General features: G+C 44.8%; 1 protein-coding gene across 1 annotated transcript; it reads left to right on the plus strand.

Annotated features, from left to right (window-relative positions):
- Positions 1-3006: 3006 nt before the first annotated feature.
- On the plus strand, positions 3007-8792 carry T265_07530 (hypothetical protein; the record flags this gene model as incomplete). The annotated part of the gene is made up of 4 exons (XM_009173075.1): positions 3007-3355; positions 4504-4665; positions 6429-6634; positions 8335-8792. 4 exons carry the CDS (start codon positions 3064-3066, stop codon positions 8383-8385), a joined length of 711 nt encoding a protein of 236 aa, XP_009171339.1.
- Positions 8793-19985: the final 11193 nt, after the last annotated feature.

Genomic DNA, 19985 nt, shown 5'->3' on the forward strand with positions numbered 1-19985 from the left:
TGGCAGAGGAGTATGAAGGAGATCACGAAACGCTTGGGTGTTGTCGGTGCTACTCGCCTTCCAGGATGGGGACCGCGTGATCCTCACTGTGCCTGGTTGGAGACACTACAAGATATGGCTGCCAACCGATGTCAGTGGCGTTCTTGTTGTCAGTTTCTATCCAGATTGCCTGAGTGAATGTCTGGAGGTGTAGGCACCTCGGAATGATTGTGTTAAGCTAGCACTAAGTCCCTTCCCCGTCCACCTTTATTCTTTTCTTTACAATAAGGCTTTCAAATAAGTCATGGTTGTACGGCAGTGAAGCATCGGTGTTGAGCACTGATGTCATGCTGTCGATGATGATGGTGACGGGTGTTTCAAAGTCCTCCACCTTTCAGTACTCGCGTGTTCGAAAAGTGATATGGAAAATTGTGGCTTGACTAGCGGCGAGCAGTGCAGTTAAATAGCCATCCCCACGTTGAGTTCCTGAATTGCTTCTTTTTTGCGAGCAGTGCAGTTAAATAGCCATCCCCACATTGAGTTCCTGCATTGTTTCTTTACAAACCAGGACCGTTCTCCCTTATATCTGGCGTAATGGGGCTGCATTTAATCACGTGACGCGCGAACATATGAGCCAGATTAGGCCTTATTTTTCCGACGTAAATAAACGCGGCTTGTATAGCGATTTTCCAGGGGCAACTCACGTGAAAGTCACTCCCGCTTAGAAATTGGTGAAGAGACTAGACCTTACTGACATCTCCACGACCCTTTGTGTTATACTGAGGGCTGTCCGTGCGACACTCACGAAGTCTCATACCAAGTTGGTCAATGGTTAGAGTTCTAATAAACAGTCTCCTGGTCCGTCCGTCCTGCATCGGCTTTGCGAGCAACATCTGCACGTCATCCGGCGTCGACATCCTCAGGCATCTCGAAATTAACCATCAAACCTCGACACCCAGCTTATATGGTTGCCTTTATTATCCGCACTCCGAAGCAAGCAGGACCACAAGCTGCTCTTACTTTCACACTGGACCTGCTTGTCTCAAAAACAAGAATTCAAAATAAAAGCACTGGTTGGTTCAACAGCCCCATCACTCTCCACCCGCTTCGGGCGGCACACCTCTGGTGGCAAGATCTTCGGTGACTGGAATCGTCCTAAGTCACCGGGTGGATGTATCATCGCTTGACTGGATACCCGTTGATATTTGCCCGTGTGCAGTTCGTCTGGCAACGTCTGCACAGGAATGAGGGCAAGATGGCTCAGTGGTTACTGACCGGAAGGTCCGTGGTTCGAACCCGACCTTTGCCTGCTGACTTCCATTGTCAACGATTGGTAGTATCCCAACCCTCGTGCTTTCTTCTGGTGGCATGTTAGCTAGACACCAAAAAAGTCCTACAGCTGAATGGCTATTATTTTTCATCTAGTTTCCAGTTATAAGGGTGTAGGGTTGATGGAGAATGGAACTTCTGGAGCTGCCAGTATCAATAAGAGCTTGGAACGCAACGCCGTTGACCAAAATATCTGCTTTAGTTTATGTAGGCAATCGGGAGTAAGGCCTCAGAACAATGAATTGTTAGATCTTTAGCTACACCTGCGTGATACTTCGGGGTTTTGGATCTACAGACGCGTTGAAAATGTCCTATTTTCCAACAACAGATTCTTTAATAGTAGCGGTAGAAACCGTATTTTCGGTGGTGGCAGGACGAAGGGGTAAACACAGAACAAGTAACAGATTGTCCGTCATTATTTTTGTGTATGATCGAGAGCCTGTGTGGCTTTGTGAGCTTCATCAAGGTCTAATTCATGCCATATTGGGTGTTTCTTCCGAATGATGCTCGACTGTAGTCCCATTATCGAGGTATCTCGGGTTGCTTCGTTTCGTATGTTCCACGGCAGATACTGCGTTGAATTCAGTCTTTAGCAAACAACTTCGGTTTTCGGACGAATCGGTCAACATCTTGACCCGGTTCTTGTTTTTAGATAGCTAAGAGGTGACGTGCATACACGACATTCTTTCGACGAATGTAAAGTTTCTCCGACAATTTTATTGCAGAACCGCAGCCCGTAAATTCTGCAATGCAGTCATACTGTATGGTCAGTGTGACCTATGAGAGTTTCTAGTTCATTTGAACCTTCAGGCATGATCGAATTAATGTAGGCTTTGAAGGTATGAAACCAATGAGTCCATTGTTATGACATCTGGTGTATGAAGATCAGCATCGAAAGTCGTAGGTAAGGGAATATGTTCCATTTCTTTATCAGACGACTAGATTGTCGCGAGGATCGAGTGGTTCCAGGTCGAGATTAGAAGGAAGACGAAATAGAAGAATGTAATGTGTGCCTTAATCATCTAATAATGATTGTACATGAGTCGAAAATATGGAGTGAGAATGACCCGTTAATGGCTATGAAAAGTATGTTTTACATGGTCAGGACACCTAGATGTATCCGACCCAGCTGGCGGGTTCGTTATCCCTAACATACTTGTCCATCAAGGCATGTCCCGGAAGTTTGCGGACACAATAAGTTTCTCGTATTTTCAAACTTCCTGGCATGTGAGAGTATACAGAGAACTCTCCAGAAGCTTCCGGAGACAAAATTGTGTCTGTCAGAGGTGCCCACTCTATTCTTCCTATTTTCTAATCCAAAACCCTGGTCTTCACATAGCCTCTGACGTGAATTTGCAGACGACATCGTTCTAGTCTCCGAAAAAAAAATGTGCAAGTGTTTTTGGATGAACAGACCAAAGTCCTTTGGTATACACTTTGCACCCACATAGTGTAAGTTCATGCTACTGGATATGCAGCCACCGAACAGGCGACTTGCAGTCCATGGAGAGGCACTCCAGATTGTGGAGCGTTTTACATATATTGGAAGTTGTATTAGTTCCAATGAGCTCCATGAACGTAATATCAAACTATACACTACGTTTATCGCGTGTCACCACCAACAGCGGAACGTCCTTGGTATACAGCAGGACTCTCAGTTTCTTCAGTCTTTTGAGGATACTGTTTTCTGTTTTCAGCACGGCGAAGAGGACAAGTAAGAGGCAAGGAGCTGTATTGTAATTAATCTATGATGTAATGAGAGCGTGGGCAAATAACAGCCCTTTCCAGTGGATCACACGTCTGCCCCTCCTTACCCGAGGTCGAAAGTACAATCCGCTACTCAAAGACGCCATAGTCGCCGGTGCCATGATGGTTGTCGGAGAAATCCTTGCCGAGGAGATCAGACATCATATGTCGAAACCACATCATGGGACTATTTTGGTGCAAGAAACAGCTCTGATGCCAGTCATGCGGACCCCCGAGCAGAAGAATGAGTCGTGGTTAAAAGGATTTCTGTCCAGAACAGAAATCGATGCGAGAAAAGTTTGTAAGTCGGCTAATCTTGACTTAAGCTTAGATTCCCGAAGTCCGATAGATGATGCCCGTCTTTATAGTTAATGTTCGCTGGTGCTAGTTAGATATCCTAGTGTGTTATATAAACTATTTTGGTGTTCAACATCAACAGCTTGTGAAACTATTGCAAGCCACAACCGCACACACCGTCACGGTAAAATGGAAGGTACCGTCCCGCATTTTAGCCTTATCGCCTTAGTTACCTGGTTCTGAAATTTTACTGCTGACCTTCTTATGAGAGGTAATCGCAGAAACTGAGTCTTAGCCAACCATATGATAAGTTATTTCGGCTGTTAGATCCTACGGTAACCTGGGAGTGTCGCGCCCGTTTAGAATGCAGGTACTGATGAGCTGACAGTATATCCTCATGTCCTCAGCACTACAGTGACTTTCTGCGTAGTATATTCTATCGTGTTGTCTCTATACATAATCATTCTTTGTCAGCTTCTTTGGGCTGCTTGTTCGGCGTTAACTGTCTACCAGCCATCTTAAACATACGCCGACGCACCTGTTTCACAAACATTGGTTTGAGAACAAGAGTAACAAATGAAAGCACATTGCAAAGAATCGATTTCTACAAGTCCTCGGGCTTGTGATAGGATACGAAGATGGAATGATAGGATATGATGTAGTGGACTGATTTTGTTCCTCATTTGGTTTGAATCCAATTCCGTAACATAGTGACATTCGCTAGTTGATTGTCAAGCATAACGTTACACGGTCTGTTGTTTCCTTGCAACTTAAGGCCGCTTGTACGATTAGCATAACCATATTTTTCTGCTTTTTGCAGCNGGAGACCCATGTAGGGAAACTCCGATTCCGCCTAATCCTGGTTGGAATCACAATGTGCATTTATCCTTGTCAAACTGTCGAAGTTCCAAGTGTGCTTGTTGGAAGACAGTCCGAGGCTGCCAGCAGCATTTCTCGTTGGTAGCGCGTGTTGTGCTTACTTTCGAAGAGCTGATCACCAGCAGATTTATCCGTTAAACCTGGAAACAGTTGTTGTTTCTCGATACCACTAGACTCCAAGTCCAGGCTACTCTATCCTTTGTGTTGCCAAACTGAATTTCAGCTTTGCCTGTTCAAATTGAATTATGTTTCTGTCTCTTCTTTTTCATCTAGGTAGTCTAGGCCTCTATGGAGCGTTTCAAGGCTGTCTCATGCACTTCTTCTACTGTTTTATTGACAAGAAATTGCCTGGGGCTTCCTTGATGACAGTTTCAAAGAAACTCATTCTGGATGAGCTCACAATGGCTCCAACGTGCCTCATCGGCTTTTTCCTCTGTAAGTCACAATTCTTTATTGTTATATTTTGTGTTACTCAATGATCGCATCCCCTCCCTATGTTTGTGTGACCTCTTTTCCGTACCACTGTACGTCAGTATATTCTGTTTGTAAGCATTTACGCCATCAGTTTTGTGCGTATTCGTTTTCTGCTGGAAACCTCAACCTTACCCCAATGACAATCAGGCAAGCTGTGCAAAGTGGTTGCCTCAAGTGTATACACAACGCCGAAGAAGTCAGTTATATGGTTTTGAATGTGGATTCGCCTGGATTGTTTTGATACATCATACGAAGACCTGGTTATTAGCGATTCAGATGAAATTTTAAGATAAGTTGTTCGTCACGTAATCCATCCGTGAAAAAACAACTAAATAAATGAATAAAATATTAATATACAGTGGTCAGTCTGCCGACAAAACTATTTGGTAACAATCTTGATTTGACCTGTGGAATAATTCTACTGTATTCTTATCGACTCAAAACAACTTGCAAAGTTGCCAAGACCTCGTCTACAGTCCAGTAACGCATCGTCCTTGCTAGGGACCATTGATTAGACGTAGCCACTGGGATTTCGTCAAACGTACTTCCTGCTTGTCGGCAAGTAGAGTTATTCGCTCATTTCTAAGTTTATTTTTTAAGGCGAAACCCAACATAATATCGGCCGTATTCCCCGTATGTGCGCAAAAGATCCTCCATGTTTAAGTTCAAACGACATTCAATGGTATTTTTGCTGACCCAACACTACTGAAAAGGTTGCTGAAGTCTTGGCGTGCTATCCGCATCACCTTGAGCCTATAAGTGTGCTTTGTCTCCGAGTTTTCATCAACCTCACCTCCTGTTTTAACACCAAGTTGCACATCGCTGAAAGTATAGATTCATTTACGGATGAACCGGTAAAATTCGTTCGAAATAACTCCCTAAATTCCTCTCAGCTGTGTGGTGAATAGGTTTTTTGATAGATTTCAGTCGTCACCTGAAGCTTGGTTGAGTTGGTACATCTACGGGCTCCTAATAAAAATTGAGATATTATGTTGTACGACGCGGATTGGCTCAGAAGCTCCTCCATAAAGTGCTTATTTGATATTTTAGGGATCACTGTGTGCCAACATATTTTCGGTTCTCCTTTACTATCACATATACTGTACTGATTGACAAACCTCAGCCCTCATTGGTGCATATGTCGTTTTGAGAGACCCGCGAAATCTGCCGAAGTCCCCTGAATGTCTAGCGCTACTGCTCAGAATGCGATCGATCTTTTCGTGAATTCGACAAGTCTCGGTCGTGTAATATATTTAATTTGTTCCTTCGGCTCTCAACTACAGTTGTACTACGGTAAATTCGCGTGATTAGACGTTTTATCGTTTTATGAATCTAATTTTGGTGGTCATCCTCGTGGTAGCTTTTTTCACAGTATTGCATGAATAAATTATCTGGAAAGCCAATGACTAATAATATAGGAGGCACTGCAAAACCATAAAGTTAGTTTGGTTGAAGTGTCAATGCTAACAACCCAACTTATACCCACGGGTGCGCAGTAATACGAACCCCCTAGTGGGCTGGTTTATGATACCTGACGCCGTCCCAAAACCTATTTTCTGTTTAAAGTGATTAGTTATCCACTCTTCCGTGGCAAGGATGATAGTGATGCACGACTGCGGTTTTGTAGTCACCCTTGCACATGCTCTGTTGCTTAGCTACGTTTTTCATGTGGCCTGATTTCAGCCTTAAACATTCCTGTTTTCTGTTTTATTTCTCATCTACAGACAACGGAGTTCGAGACACCGGGACACTGGACGGAGGCCTTCAGCGTGTGAAACATCTGTTCTGGCCAGCATATATCGCGGACATGATGTTATGGCCCCTTTTGCAGGCTATCAATTTCGGATTCCTCCCAACGCGCTATCGTGTAACGTATATCGCAGTTTTTACATGTCTGTGGAATACCTACCTCTGTTATTTAAACTTCCAGGTGAGTGTCTTCAGCTTTTTCTTGATGCGAATCGCCTCGGTGGAATCTTAAGCGTTTGCTGCAAACCTTTGGTACAGATATATTAACCTTGCGACAAGACACGGAAGATTTTCCTTATGTAGATCACAAATGATTGTCGGTTTGATACAACCCAGCCGCATCAGTCTCTATTACGGGATTAACGGCTTTCAAGTTGCGATATTTTATAAAGTGTTTGAGACAGTTTTAATAGCTTTTGTTTGGCGATTTCTCTGTGTTTACCTGGGGACTATACTAGCCTCTGCTTCTTGTTGACTTCATCTCCGTAGAATAACAATTTTGCTTAAGTCGAGTGGATGCTTCACTTCAGCCAGCTTCTTCGAGCTTACCAAGTTTGTCGGTTAAGAACTATGTTTTGAAGTAATTCTATGTTGTTTCATATAACTAGAGACCTTGCAGACTGAAAACGAACATTTATCGGTAACCTGCCTTGGTGCAGGGGAACAAGTTTATTTTGGTAATCTTTCTGGTTACGGAAACTTTTTGTCATATTTTTAACCCATCTACCGGCAGTGCAACCCCGCAGTGTAGGTCCGATGTGAAATGGTTTTCTTTGGAAACTATATGGTAATTCTACTCAGCATTCTGTATCCTTGGCCGTGCTGGTCTTTAAACTCCGGTTATCTGACATGCTAGAAGAGCGTGCTACCATAGTCCACCAGCGTACGCTGGACGTATTTTATGTCTAAACACGTAACGTGTTCACGCTTGAGCGGTATGATTGCTTTGCCCTGTGCGTCGAACTGCTGCGTAGTAAATTGTCCTGATCGATTGGCCTTTCTGTCAGGACTTCCCAGTCAGATAGCGCCACGGACGCTTTGGAACCTGCTGGACATTTTTTTGTTAGTTGTCGGTGCTTGTGAGATTTGTAGACATCAGAATAATTGCGCCAGAACAGATGGACGACTGTTATGTGAACGTGATTTCAACTAGCTTCGATACCAGTTTGGATAGTCACTGAGATGTGAATTGTGATACCCTGCAGAAAATATTGATACGATACACTTTTTCGGAGACCGTAAACTGGTCAGTTTTTCACTCTAAGCATACTTGCTCATCGATTTTTTGCTGGTATGCGCCTTTCTGGAAAGTTCAGCATCAGTCCGGTTTTCAGGTGCACTTGAGACTTCTTGCGTTACTTCAGTCGCATTTTTTTGCAAGCAGATAACTATTACCAGTTTATATTGTGTGCGCCTCTAACCGACTCACCAGTCACTACTTAGGTTTCGGTTGGTACAGTAAAGAAAACATCCCAGGAAAGCGGCTTTTAACCTCTGTTCCGGATGGGAATTGTACACTTTTGGAAGGACCCCCCTCAGAGCGATGCTTTATTGTGCAAGGGACGGCCAAACGGCGCTTCAGCGAATGTTCACCGTTGATGAGAGTATTTTAACACGCCATGAAGATATATTCATCTTTTGTTGTTTGCAATGGGTACTTGATATGATGAGAGCGGTAGCTTTACCTGTCATATGGAGACTCAAACTACTGCTGTCTAAATCATGGGTAAATATCATTTCTAGCAATTCGGGGAGATTGGTGAAATCGCTCATCATACTAGAGTTCCATCGTATACGATTTGAATTGTCGGTATCATCTGAAATAATCTCTCCTTTTTTTCAGTTGGATGGTCCTAAATGCACTTTCTCCGTTCTTTTTAGCATCCTCTGCATACCATATCAAAAACAACCGTGGATGGCAGCGACTTATGATTACATTTTCCGCCTGTCTTTCATGACTGACTCGTAACTCAAGTCATTCCTAATGTTGTTGTGAAGATTCTTTGGTTTTCCATGACAACTACACAAAACTGCATTTTTGCTGGTGTCCTTCAGTGAAGTGAATCTAGAACACTTTATGTCAAATTTTTGGAATTATTTTTGGAGTTCAGCTTCAGAATGTACTTCATTTTTTGGGTTCCATTAAGGCTATACCGGCTAAGTTGTTTTGGCGATTTCGTAGGTTACAGGAGCTTCGTCGATTCCCGCTAGTCCACCGGACCTCAGGGCAACAAGCCGCCTTAATTGGAATGAAATCACAACGCAGATAACCAAACTTTGTGGTCAGTACAATAAGGACTACCCCTCTTTCCAATGAGGGTGACGTTCGTTTAGTGCTTTCCAGCCATTATTATCCTCAAACCACCACCCCCAAGGTAATCTGGTATGTGACTTGTCTAATGCAGTTTGCTTTGTCCGACCACTCCTCCAACGTATGGTTGCAAGACGCTGTTGTTTTTCGCGGCCCGACTTTATGGTTGTGTTTCACAAAACAGATAACTGTATCTATCATTTCCAGACTTTTTTGAAGCCACCGAATAACACTTTTCCGATGGATGATCCTACAGGGAGTAGGGGCATTCGAATAACGGATCTGATTAAGCAGTTATTGCCGTTTAACCTAGACATTTGGCGCGGACAACCAGCCGTAAATTTTCCCCTGGTATTCTCTCGGGTGCTCTGGGCTAGATGCCGTGACCGTATCACTGTAATAGGCTTGAAACAGCATGTTGGGTTTATAAAGTCCTCCGTTCACATCCATGGTAATGCACGTGGTGAAGGACCATTGAGCTAGTGCTATATGGATCTTAGTTCGACTTGAATTTGCTGCCAACCAATGGATTACAGTCTCATAACACTGATAATAACATCAGTATGGTGAGGCAGACAACAGGGAACAGAGTTGATGGGACGATAGGAACCACGGGTTTGGTTCAGTGGAGTGGTAGTGTCTGCAGTCATCCAGTGGCTGTAGAGACAATGTCTCAACAATCAATGTTTACTGGAGACGGGCTGATACGAAAAAATACAAAGATCAAGAGAACAAGACGTAAGTTGCATCGTGGGAAGCATAACGAACATTCTAAGGAAGAATACGAATAAAGCTACTCATCAAAAGCCTTACTTAAAAACGGATGGTCACTTTGTTTTTCATCATCATCGACAGCATGACATCAGTGTTCAACACCGATGTTTCACTGCTGTACAGCCATGATTTATTTGAAAGCCTTGTAAAGGAAAGAGTAAAGGTGGATGGTGCTAGCTTACCACAAACATTCCGAGGTGTCTACACCTCCAGACATTCACTCAGGCAATCTGGATAGAAACTGACAACAAGAACGCCACTGACATCGGTTGGCAGCCATATCTTGTAGTGTCTCCACCAAGGTACAGTGGGGATTACGCGGTCCCCATCCTGGAAGGCGAGTAGTACCGACAGCACCCAAGCGTCTCGTGATCTCCTTCATATCCCTCTGCCAAGTGAAGAGTTGGCCACCTCTCCGTTTACGCCACTCCGAATTGGGCATGGAAAACAGTACTCTCTTCGGCAAACGGTGGTTTGGCATGCGTAAAACATGTCCCAACCAACGCAGTTTCTGGTGCTGGACACATTCTTCAATGGAAGTACCCGTTACACAATCGAAAACACGCTTTCTAACTGCCTCGTTACGGATCCGCCGACACCAACCCACACGAGCTATGGTTCTGAGACAACGATTGTCGAACACCTGAAGCCGTCTCAGTTCCGCTCAGTTTATTTTGAGTAGAAAACCGCTAACTTGCTGCAGATATGCCAGCATTTCGACACTTAGTTCCATTCTGTTCTGCGTAGGCAGGGCTAATTTCGCTCTCGTCCGTTTTGTTTCTTGCGGGGTTGGGTCAGAATGTTCGAAGTTACTAAATCAACAGTTTCCCCAGTTCATCCGCTTTTCTCGAAAAATGTATCCACTAAAGTGGACGAACATTAAAAATGAGCGGAGCACACGGCATGTGGCCTTGCAATGCGTCATGTCCACCTTCATCCACTCGTCAGGTCTCTGGAGGGAGGCTCAATTTTTTCTGTTGATCATCCAAAATTCGTTCTAAGGGATAAGTCTATGCAAAAGACGTTTCGACAGTTCGTGTATCCCGATTCTTTTATGAAACACCATCTGCACCAATGAACATATTTTCCCCCGAGTAGAACTGGGATCTCCTGTCCACTAAGGCTAACAATCTTCAAGGACTATTTGATGTGACTTGTTACATGGATTCCCCCTCAAATCCCGCGGGTTTACCCTGTAAGCCTGTTCTCGACGAATTCTCCATCCTCGCATCAGTTTCTCTTTACAGAATTGTCAGTACTTTAATGTCTGTAGACTTTGATCCAGCAGTCGATATGTGGTGGTGACTAGCAGGAAGGCATTCCTCCGAATGAAAGATGTACGCCGCGAGATATACTTAATCTTTTTCGTGTGGTTTGCTTACTATTGCACTTGAACTAACCTCACTGTGAAGTTATTGCTCAGCAGCGAACTGTCTTGCCCCTATATCTTAAGGAGACCCCCGTTAAGGCAGATACGAGCAGCCCACAGTGTGTTTGTGAACGAAATAACGAACGCTACGGCTTCAGGTACACTTACCACCCTCGTGGGAGCGAGGCCACTAGTTGCACACTTTCTTCTAGCCGCACCCCGCTGAGTTCCTCGTTCCTGTTTGCTTCCTTTGGATACCAGCCTACTTACGGCCCCGCGCCAGTCCCAGAAACTTCGTAGCCTACCATCTCACAGTCCTATTCGAACATCATTTTATGGCTGTCTCTGCTGACGATGACGGTCTCCTAATCTCATCTGTATGGGTAATGGGCTGAAGATTCATTAGAATATTTTGATGGTTGTTGTCCTTGAAGTGGGGAACCATTTGCATTTAACACCTCTGCCTGATGGTCAACGACATTCGGCTGACTCCTACTCACCTTTCGTGGAGGTCCTGGTGCCATATCCAGTCGATCATTTCCAATGGTACCATGGAAACAGCAGCGGTATACTAGATTCTATGGCTTTTTCCAGTACATTGAACCGTCTTATCACCAAATATAGAGAATTCTCTCGTTTGAAAAACTTCCTCGAATTTTCATAACTTTCGCTGCATTGGATCATAAATGGTGGCAATCCAACAATCTGCCTGTTACTTGAAATTCCAAATATCTGTGCGAGCACTTTTCATTTTTCTGAGAATAAGCTAGTATTGGGGGTGATTCACCTGGTTGCCCATACAACGCTGAGTATTTAGAAGTGATGCGGCCAAATGGGGCTATTGCCGTGACCGTAGTTTTTCGCTGCACTCTCCTCAAATCGTTCCACATATATCCTTATGCCTATTCGAACTCAGGCCTATCTCCTAGTCACGACTGTAGGTGTTTATTGGGTAGACTAGGGCGTTATGCAAAACCTAGTTTCCGTCAATACAACCCATCTCCACGGAGTTTTTTCTCTGCTTTATCGCACAATTATTCAAGGTTGTATCCAAGCTGTCGGACGGTTGGTTGTCTCTGGCGTTCTGTATTCGCACAATGGAATTGCATCCTTGAAAGCTACGACATGTCCTTGATGGACTAAAAGGGACAGGCTGCCGAGCACAGAGTACCAGTTTCAAATTTTGGGCCCCACCTAGGCATCTAGGGGTCTCAGCGATGTTAGGAAGGTATTCCACCAGTCGACAATGAAATTTGGTGAGCTGCAAAAATACAAACATCGATTTAGATAGTTGTTGTTTGAGCACGCATACAACGAAATGCAACATCCTGGAGCAAAATGTTTTCCCTCACACGTAAGGGTTTTGCAGCTGAGGGCGTTGTGGGGCTAATGGGCCCCCTTACTCTCTAATTAAATTTATTTTGTCCAACCTCCTGCCCGATACGGCTAGGATGGTAGGGTGTAGGTTATACTACATGTCATCCTAAATGTATCTAACGTCGACTCTATCTGAGTGTGGCTGGCCGAATTAGATGCCGTCTCCGACCTTGGGACTACCAGGCAGGCATGGCCCGCTCCACATACGCGAACTTGTTTCGTCTGCATTTTTGGCAACCTATATCGCCCAACGCCGAGAGGTATCTACAACCAAAGAAGCTACCTGTTTTTCTGCGCTACTGGGCACCTAATTTCGCTCAGGTTGAATTAGTACGTGTAACCTCCCGGAGTTTCACCGCTCAAACGGAAACCCGTTAATTGCATGCCGCCAGTCCATGGGGTGTTAACTATTCAACCAACTACACCTCGGTTATTTTGCGTTACTTTCTGCATCCTGTCACGGGGTACCTTAGTCTCGAGCTTCTGAGGATCGCACAGCTCTACGACTATCTGCCGAAAATGAGGGAACGAGCTCCAGTTGGGTCTCTTTGGCACACAGAGCCGAACTAATTAAACTAGAATTGAGCCTGTGGCCGAAGGTTCTTCACTAGGCATACGCGTGAAAACAGTGGCCTTAACGGATCAGTTAATTCAACGATTACAATCTTTCCTGGTAGATACAAAACACCTGGAGCACAATAATTGCAACTAGTGGATATTGCGGTTGGCAAAATTCCATCGTGTCCATTAATCCTGTAGTACGCGCTGTGAAAATGAACAACGAGGTCTGCCATATTTTGATGATAGGTCAAGAGCTTACGGGAAGTTTTTTCTATATCTGTCTGAGACGCAAATCGCAGGCAAGGTAGGAGAAACTGTCAAAGATTTCAATACCTAACTCGTCGTTGTCATGATGATTCAAACGCAGGTTTCGAGCACTTGATGTATCCTTATTAGAACCAGCATAAAACCTATCTCAAAAGATTCGTTGACTAGCCAACTATTGTCGCTTTGCCCTTACATAGGAGACCGGTACATTCAAAAAATAAACGACTGAATTATCTTAGTCTCTATTGGACTTGCGCATTAATGTGTGAAGCTTTCAGATCACGTTATTGAGGCACCGTTATCTCTCGTTGAACACGCTTCTTGTATGAGGCAAGCTGTGTTTTCTCTTCACCGTTGCAGTCCAAATGGGCAGAGGTGGTAGATAAGCTACCAATGATGGACAAGTACACTAAGTTTACCCGTTTCGCAGAGGTCCAGGTGTGTTCCCCGAAACTTCAAGGAGTTGGTTTTAGTAACCCATTTTGGAAAGGGATGCGAGTCGTGCTATTCGACTAATGAAATCTAATAATTTGGCCGCAAGCCTCCTGATTTTGACCNTGACGTCCTCATTGTCGGAGCAGTGTCGCGGTCCAAGCTTTCGTTTACGGTGACCATCCGATTTCAAGTTACAACTACCCCTACTACTGGAAGTTCCTGGGAGCCATAGATGCACATGGAGTCGTAATGTCCGTTCTATTTGGTCAAAAGAACCTAATGTGATTGTTGCTGTTAAGTTCAGGGAGCGATGTGGTGATTCGGGTGCTTTGTGAGCAGTGACAAATACAATGGAGTTGCGGTGCTTGTCACAGACCTCATTTACGTCCTAACTGGAGGCTGCCAGCCTTCAGCATGCATGGGGATTTTTCTTGACAAGCGAGTTAATGCGGACGGGAGTGGCTACGCATGGGCTGGCCCTGCAATAGTTGTGTTTAGGCAAGACATATGCGTTTGGACACATCCCTAACCTACCTGCTTGAACACTGTTGCACTTGATGCCAATAATACCGTCCGAAAGCTGACAACCACAGGCTTATATGGAACAACGAACCTAAATTGTTGAGCATCGACAAAGGTTTCATAAGCACACTGATCAATGGCTAGTCATTTGCTCCATTTTTAATGCTGTTTTCCTTTGCCAACAGAAAGAGACTGAGACGGTTGCCCCTACCGAGTACGCCAAGCACGAAACTCATTTTTTCTTCTACCAGCGCTGTTGTACCGAAACGCAGCGCTCTCCGCGAAAATGCTACTCTCCTGGGAGTTCTGGTAAGACAGCCAGAGTGAAGATGTCGAAAAACATTCACGATGGCTGTTGCGGTTGCACACACCCGGTTTCTAGAGTTGGCCTTCTTTAAACCAACAGAGGGCCCTACCTATTGTAATGCTGTAGTAATAGTAGATGTTTTTGCCAACTGCCACTTCCTAAGACGTATAAGACGGTCTTCCCATTTAACTTCCATCAAGTAGCTAACAGCAAACCTGACGGCCACGCTTGGGCGACACTCCAGCCGGCAGATCGAACGGGGGATATACGAGCACGGAGTACATTGAAAGATTGACATATACCCTTGGAGTACCAGCAAGTATGGTAATTTCTGCAACGTCTTGTCTCCAACCTGCCAGAGCCAGTATATAATCCTTCGCAGATTTGGTCCAACGAATAATCACCTTCATCGACCGAGAACGTTCCGTTTGTCCTTTGCTTGGGTCAGGCACGAAGCTGATTTTTTGCGGGAAGATGAACACTCCCATAGTTGATGTGTTAGAGGTTCTTATAGGCTTGAGGGAACATGCGAAAACTCAGTAAAAGTTATAGTTGGCTCGATATTTTCCCTTTTCGTGCAGGGTTTGCTCTACAAAAGTTAAAGCTAAGAGCTAACCTGACGCAATCCGTCTCGACCGCCAGCACTCTTTACCATAATCTATCCGCCGAAAAATGTTTGAATTTACTGTTGGACATCATGAGTGCCAAAAACTTTGTGGTCGAGTGTGAAACCCGTCCGTTACCAAGTAAACAATCTACCTGTCAACTTTATTCTACCCAAAGTACGTTTCATATGTAAAATAACTACGGATTTCTTTCCATTTTACAAAATCTGGGAGTGCCTTGTGACGCGAATATTCCTGTGATTCACTTAAGCCTACCGAAAAAAGACCTAAGCTCGGGAGCATTCCCTCTTGTTTATCTTCCTTTCGTTACTTTCTGAGCTTCGTTCCTTAACGTCCACTTCCATCCAGTTGGACCCGTCAGCCTTAGAGAAAATGTTGAACAACTCACGTCCGTTCATCCGGTTCATTTATTAAAGAGTGCTCACCAAATCTCCATAACCATAATTTTCCAAGACTACTAAAATATACCGACAAAATGGTTGTCTCGCTAGACTCCCCTGTACTTTGAGTCGCGAAATTCAGTGGAGATTGGATCTGACTGGAAGGACAGCATCTGTTTATTCCGTTTGACAAACTGGTGTGGTTGTGCAAAGCCCTGTGAATGTCTGGTTCCGTTCGATCACCAAGCTTGATGTACCAAACAGCGAATTCTCCAAGAGACCCTGCTTATTTTCCGCGCAAGGCTAAATCTTGGTGACACCGCTTGAGCTTATCTCAACCAATGGGTGAAAGCTGGTGCAGCTGGTTTGCTTCTGATATTCTTTCGCTAAACTATTCTATATTCGTTTCGGTAGCGCCAATAATTCCATCCGTATTCAAGCTCATTTTCATCCCTAACGATAGGAGGGCCGTGGGTCATTTTTGACTTCGAAAATATTATCAAAATTAATGTGGTTTTGAAAAACTGAGTATTCTACTTGCATGAACATTGTTTTGCTGCAAAACTGATTCAACTGAATGAGGCTAAGTTTTTGACCGTTTATTCATTCTTTATCCTCGCTTTGGAAAATGTAGCCCTATCGCGCCCCCTGGAAAAAAGAAAGATTAAATCCTCCGGGAGATTGATGTCACCTGGCCACCACACTGACTCTGAATAAGTACCGTCGTAACCGATTCACTGATGCATTTCGCCTACTTCGGTCGAATAACAGATGTCCCTGCTTTCACCCACTAACTTTTCATGACCCAAGCACCAGTCTGCACCAGCAAAAATCACCTTAATAATTTGTTCTAAAGGTCCTTCCACAGATGTATTGATGCAACGTTTTAAAATCTGCCAACGCTCACAATGCCCTGGGGAGCTACCACAACGTGAGATTCTTTGTAAACCAACCTTCTTAGAGAAGATTGGACAAGAAGGAAAGTATCATTCCGAGTGGCTGTTGACGTTCAGGCAAAAAGAGCGCAGTATTATGTAGGTTCTACCATCGGCCGTCAGTGATGTCCATTTGTTGCTTACGGTTGGTCCTCGATCATCTAGAATGTAGGCACCAGCTGCCACACATACGGGACAATTCAGAGCCTTAAATGCAAAGGCGGTGGACGGGGGAGCCTGCTGCGTCGATTAATATCATCTACACCCCTATTGGACCCACGGTTAGCACTGCTAGCTAGCTGTCTGTACACGTTTGTCGCTGCGGACAGGTTTCTCTCAAGGAACTGAGTCAGTTGGCGAAAAGATGGATCTCTTCGTTCGCATACAATATTGTCAGCTACTTTTGCCCATTCTCGTTGGAGCTGCCTGGGTAGTCGCAGCACAAGCCGTTTCAGGTTCGTCGAGCAATTCAAGTGGGCAGTGTAACCTATCTGGGTGAGTGCGATCTCGCAGCTATGCAAGTCCAAAGAAAGCCCAGAGAGGATAGCAAATCGATCTTAGTTTGCGACGCACGCCTGGTTACAATACGTGGTGACGCAAATAGGTCAAAAAGCCCGTGTAAAGAATGGCCGACAAAACTGGTTCGACAAGCCAAGGGTTAAAGTTCACGAGAGAATAAAACGTAAACTGAGTCCGTGGGATAGACGTGGCAGACAGCAGCAGATAAGAGAAGAGTTTGACTGGGGGGACGAAAGTACACAGCGGTTATAATATGGGGGAACTGGAGAGGAATAATAATAATAAGGCGAAAGAAATGGCGCTGGAAGAAATATTGGTACTTAAATAAAATAAGAACAAAAAAGCTCAAGAAAAGTATTGGATTCTGAGACTAGGTGGTTAGCAGTCTCGAGAAACAGATTTACCATATATTAACGCCACCATTCTTTTGCCGTACACAGGTGGTTACGCCGTTTTTCCCATAAAAGAATCTTTAAGACAGACAGGCCCTAACCGCTATGTAGCCGAAAAGCGGCATATTTTCCCAGAAAAAGCGCGGCAGCTGGTGCCTACATTCTAGATGATCGAGGACCAACCGTAAGCAACAAATGGACATCACTGACGGCCGATGGTAGAACCTACATAATACTGCGCTCTTTTTGCCTGAACGTCAACAGCCACTCGGAATGATACTTTCCTTCTTGTCCAATCTTCTCTAAGAAGGTTGGTTTACAAAGAATCTCACGTTGTGGTAGCTCCCCAGGGCATTGTGAGCGTTGGCAGATTTTAAAACGTTGCATCAATACATCTGTGGAAGGACCTTTAGAACAAATTATTAAGGTGATTTTTGCTGGTGCAGACTGGTGCTTGGGTCATGAAAAGTTAGTGGGTGAAAGCAGGGACATCTGTTATTCGACCGAAGTAGGCGAAATGCATCAGTGAATCGGTTACGACGGTACTTATTCAGAGTCAGTGTGGTGGCCAGGTGACATCAATCTCCCGGGGGATTTAATCTAATGCTAGCCACAGAGGTGGCATCTGGGAGAGATTGATACGATCAATTCGACGTGTTCTAAGCGCAGTTTTTCGGGAGCTATTATCGAAAGAAATGCTGACAACATATCTAACGGAAGTAGAACGAATACTGATCAATTGCCCATTGGTCCCTGCGCTAGATGATCCCGATAACATTGAGGTATTGACACCGGACCATCTATTGCTACCACATGTATCATTCGTCCCTACTGACAAGGACCAAGGACCTCGGCATCGATATACCTGGCACTGGAGACAGAGTCGATCGATGGCGCTTCTGGCTAATAGAACACCTTTCAATGCTCCAATCACGTCACAAATTGACGACTCTCAGAAGAAACATAATAGTGGGTGATCTGGTATTGATACTTCGAGAGCAACACACGCGCGGTAACTGGTCGAAAGGAATGGCAACGGCCACTATACCCGGATCGGATGGGTGTGTCTGGGCGGTCGTGCTCAAGACACCCGATGGTCCAGTAACCAGAGATGTACGGAAGATATGCATGCTAGAGGGAGTGGGTGAGACATAGGTGCTCGGTCACCGTACGGGAAATGAAAGACTATAAGAAGCTAGTGTGGCTAGAGTCATTCGTAACATTTTTGCATCCCATGGTCGCTAGTGTGCAGTACCGAGTGAGGGTAGTTTAGGAAAGCCAAGCTGTCTTTGGTGGGGCGGTGTACTTTCTTCCCCATAGTCAAACTCTTCTCTTACCTGCTGCTGTCTACTACGTCTATCCTATGAACTCAATTTACATTTTATCCCCTTATGAACTTTAACCCTTGGCTTGTCGAACCAGATTCGTCGGCCATTCTTTACGTGGGCTTTTTGACCACGTGTTGTACCCAGGCGTGCGTCGAAAACTAAGATCGATTTGCTATCCTCTCTGGGCTTTCTTTGGACTTGCACTACTTCGTGCAGCAATTTAGACGGAAACCCCTGTACTTTGAGGTTTGTGCCCCTTTTATTACGTATTTTGTACATGTAGTACCGCATCTCTTGATAAACCTTAAGGATCCACGATTTCTGACCTGTGATGTTGCGCGACACTCAAGTGGGCTTTTCTGAGTACGTCAAAGTGTTCTACACGCTGACTTCAACCGGTCCTTGTTATCGTTCCGGTACTCTATTAGGTTAATCATCTACACAATGATATCACCTGTTTTGGGTATATGACGCTCCATACGTGGAACAAGTCATAAGGCTCAAACATAATTATGGCAAATAGGGGCCTCCATTGCTGCTCACCGTGATTCACGGATTCACGGATTGATACACAGGGTCGAGGCTTTTGCCCAAGTTTCCCGGGTCGGTTTTGTTCTTGTCGGTCAGTGGCTGTCGTTCACCTGAAAGGGAAAGTTGAAAAAAGGGTGTAGCAGTACTTTTTATGTTCTCAGCGCGGGGCAGTATGCTTGCCAGCGCGAGGATTCGCATAAATAAATTTCTAATAATGCTTTAGACTGTGTTCTAGAGGGAGCGTGAACAGCCGTCGGAGGAAGGTCATTCCACGCAGCTACCACCCGAAATGAGAAAAAAATTTTGTCTAATGAATGTGTGTGCTCTGGGCTTGAAAATTTTCTTACTATGTCCCCGCCATGTGGTTTCTGGGTCAACGGTGAAAACCTGCTTACCAAGCTTTGTTCAACCAGGGCCCATTTAAGAATTAGGTCCCCTCGGAGACGACAGTACTCCAGGGGACAGAGAACAAGCATCGCAAGACGCGTTTTGTAGTCCACGGATTTGAGGCCGGCAACCATTCTCGTAGCGGCCCGCTGGAGACGCTCAATGAGGGTGACGTCTTTCGTGCGTCCTGAGTAGACAAATTGGTTGGCGTACTCCAGGAGCGGTCTGACGTAGGCCCTATAGGGTATTTGGAAATCCATGCGAGTAATACAGAAGAAGGTGCGTTGGGTCATCCGTAGTAATGGTAGCCTTTCTCACTCTCCTCTACCACTATTCATAACTTCCAGGCCCGTGTCTATGTGGGACGCTGATGCTTGGGCCTCAAATATGTAGGGTAAACTAATCCATTGACTAACGATCTCCTTTTATACTATAACTGTGGGCGTCATCACTTATCCCGACCAGTTATCTCAAACACCACTCCACAATTTATGCTTGTATTTTCTGACAT

This window comes from Opisthorchis viverrini, assembly GCF_000715545.1.
Source record: "Opisthorchis viverrini unplaced genomic scaffold opera_v5_172, whole genome shotgun sequence".
NCBI classification, from domain to species: domain Eukaryota; kingdom Metazoa; phylum Platyhelminthes; class Trematoda; order Opisthorchiida; family Opisthorchiidae; genus Opisthorchis; species Opisthorchis viverrini.